Source organism: Monoraphidium neglectum (genome assembly GCF_000611645.1).
Source record: "Monoraphidium neglectum strain SAG 48.87 unplaced genomic scaffold scaffold05065, whole genome shotgun sequence".
NCBI classification, from domain to species: domain Eukaryota; kingdom Viridiplantae; phylum Chlorophyta; class Chlorophyceae; order Sphaeropleales; family Selenastraceae; genus Monoraphidium; species Monoraphidium neglectum.
Genome location: NW_014008565.1, coordinates 1,621 through 4,180, shown reverse-complemented (window position 1 = coordinate 4,180; position 2,560 = coordinate 1,621). Strand labels below are relative to the sequence as shown.

Sequence of the window (2,560 nt, the reverse complement as noted above, 5' to 3'; positions counted from 1 at the left end):
CTGCTGCTGTCCGGCGCTCAGCGGGCAGGCGCGCGCGGGGTCATGCAGGCCCGCCGATTGGTGCAGTGCGCGCCCGACGGTGGTGCTGCTACCGGCACAGCCTATCCAGCGCCTGGGTGCGGAATATCACGTAAAATTCGATGCTCAATTCCAGCTCACAGCATTCGATGTAGCCTAGACACGCGATCGCTGATTTGAAGGGGATTTGAGATCAAGCCGTTGTGAGCTGTTGATCCTGTCCAATTGATCACCCTATTTCCCCAAAGATCACACCCTGGGCACCAAGCCTGGTTGAATCCCTCCCCGCCCCGCACGTAACTGCACCTCTCACCGCAGTGACTGCGATTGATCTCGGCGCCGTGCCGGCGAGTTGGTTTTGTCCAGCAATAGACCACATTGTCAAACAATCATAACGGGTATACAAGTGGTACGCCCACGGCCCTAACGCCCCATGGCGCTTTCGACGTGCCCCGGATCCACGTCCTCATCGCCCCTCTTGGGGTGCTGCCGCCCGCCCCTGGCGTCTCCAGGCGCACCTATAGCTCGCCATGCATCCCGCATGCTCCCTATAGCTCGCGTCGCGCAGGCCGCGGACCCGTTCGCCTGGACGGGCTCCGATGCCTTCACGCCGCTCGGCGACAGAGTCGACGCGCCGCCGCTGCCGCTGCCCCGGATCACGCGCCGCCGCCGCGTGGTGCTGGTGCGGCACGGGCAGAGCACGTGGAATGCGGAGGGGCGGATACAGGGCAGCAGCGACTTCTCAGAGCTGACGCCCAAGGGCGTGAAGCAGGCGGAGACGACGCGCGACATGGTGCGACGCGCAGGAGTGCGGACGTGCGGGCGCATACGTGCACACGTCCGCTCATGCATGTGCGGTTTCTCGCCCCGCATGACTCATGCCAGGCAGCCTCGCCCACCTCCGCCCGCAGCCCAGCCCTCGAGCCCCGTCCCAAACCCACCAATGTGGTTTCCCCTCCCCCCCTCTACTCCCACCCCCTGCCCCTCATCATCGTTTGTATCGCGCCACCCTTGCACAATACCCTGCAGCTGGAGGGGGAGTCCTTCGACTGCCTGTTCGTCTCCCCCCTGAAGCGCGCCCGCCAGACAGCCGACATTGTGGCGGGCAGCAGGGGCCTGAGGACGCGCGTGCTGCCATCACTCAGAGAGATCGACCTCTACTCCTTCCAGGCGCGTGGCCCCGCTCCCCACCCACCCCACCCCACCCCCCCCTGCAGCCGCCTTGCACGCCGATTGGCCGGCCGCAGATGCCCCTGGCTGCCTCTGCCACGCTGATTTTCTGGGGGTGTTGGGAACGCCTGTGCAAGGGCGGGAGCCGCGCAGCAAAAACGGCTGTGCGCCAGCCCACCCGCCCACAAGAACGCCCACCACGGGCGCCCGCGGCTTCCTAGCCCCCGGCCCCCGGATGCACGCCCCCCTAAACCCTCCTGCTCCTCGCGTCGTCCTTCGCGGGCCACCCTTTGCTGTGAGATGCCCCCGGCTCCCTCTCCTGACTTCCATTGCCGGCTCGTCTGTACTCACTGTCACCAAATCGCAAACTAACACACCCCATCGCGTCGCAAATCGATGCATCGCACCCGACCACACCCCATCGCGTCACAATTCATCTCCACTCCCGCGCCCCTTCAAACCCCCAGGGCTTGGTCAAGACCGAGGGCAAGGCCCAGTTCGGGGAGGCCTACAAGATGTGGCAGCAGGGGCCGGCCGAATTCGAGATCGACGGACACCCGCCAGTCAGGTGGGGGCGTGTGCGGGAGGGGGGGGGGCGTGCGGCGGTGCAGGAGGGTTGAGGAGGGGAGTCAAGCCTGCTGCGGCACGTGCGTGGGATGCAGTCAGCCGGCCTGATTGTTTACTGCATGCCTGCGCCTGCTGCCGACCTTTTTTGCACACCCTGCTGTCACACACACACGCACACGCACGCGCGCACACACACACACACACACACACACACACACACATACACGCACATGTCGTCACCTACACGGACGCGCCGCAGGGAGCTGTGGCACCGTGGCAGCGCGGCGTGGCAGCACATTTTGACAGAGGGCGGCGCCGACCCCGAGGATGGCGGCGACGCCGGCCCCGCCAAGCCGTCGTGCGCCCTGGTGGTCGCCCACAACGCAGTCAACCAGGTGGGGGGCGCTTTGCAAATTCAAATTTAAATTCGAATTTGAGTTCGACGCCGGCGCCAGCCCCAGCTGCCTGGAGTTTTGCCCGCGTTTGACCGGGGGTTGACCGCGTTTGACCGCGACGCGGGCGGCCGCGCGGCGTCTGGCGTGGCGAGGGCCAGGCGTGTCGTGCAGAGGCGGCCCTGGTAGCCCAGCCTGCCCGTGTGGGCTGGAGTGTGTGTGTATGTGTGTGTGTGTGTGTGTGTGTGTGTGTGTGTTCTGGAGGGGCACACGGGGATGCTCGTCTTGTTTCTGCCATTCAATGTGCAATTTGTTGCATACTTGCTGCGTATGTTTTGCATCTGCTGATCCACACCACGCCAGACCCACCCTCGCCTGCCTCCATATCGTCTCCTTCCCCCCCCCCCCCCCCC

The 2,560-nt window shown here is 65.3% G+C and overlaps 1 protein-coding gene across 1 annotated transcript in view; it reads left to right on the top strand.

The window, feature by feature from the left end:
- Positions 1-559: 559 nt before the first annotated feature.
- MNEG_15137 (hypothetical protein) overlaps positions 560-2,560 on the top strand; it is a gene marked incomplete at both ends in the record, with an annotated part of 3,587 nt that continues 1,586 nt past the window's right edge. The window contains 4 exons of the mRNA XM_014036392.1: positions 560-811; positions 1,048-1,146; positions 1,656-1,756; positions 2,015-2,150. Of these exons, the coding sequence (XP_013891846.1) occupies positions 560-811; positions 1,048-1,146; positions 1,656-1,756; positions 2,015-2,150 (588 nt within the window). The remainder of the gene's footprint in view (positions 812-1,047; positions 1,147-1,655; positions 1,757-2,014; positions 2,151-2,560) is intronic.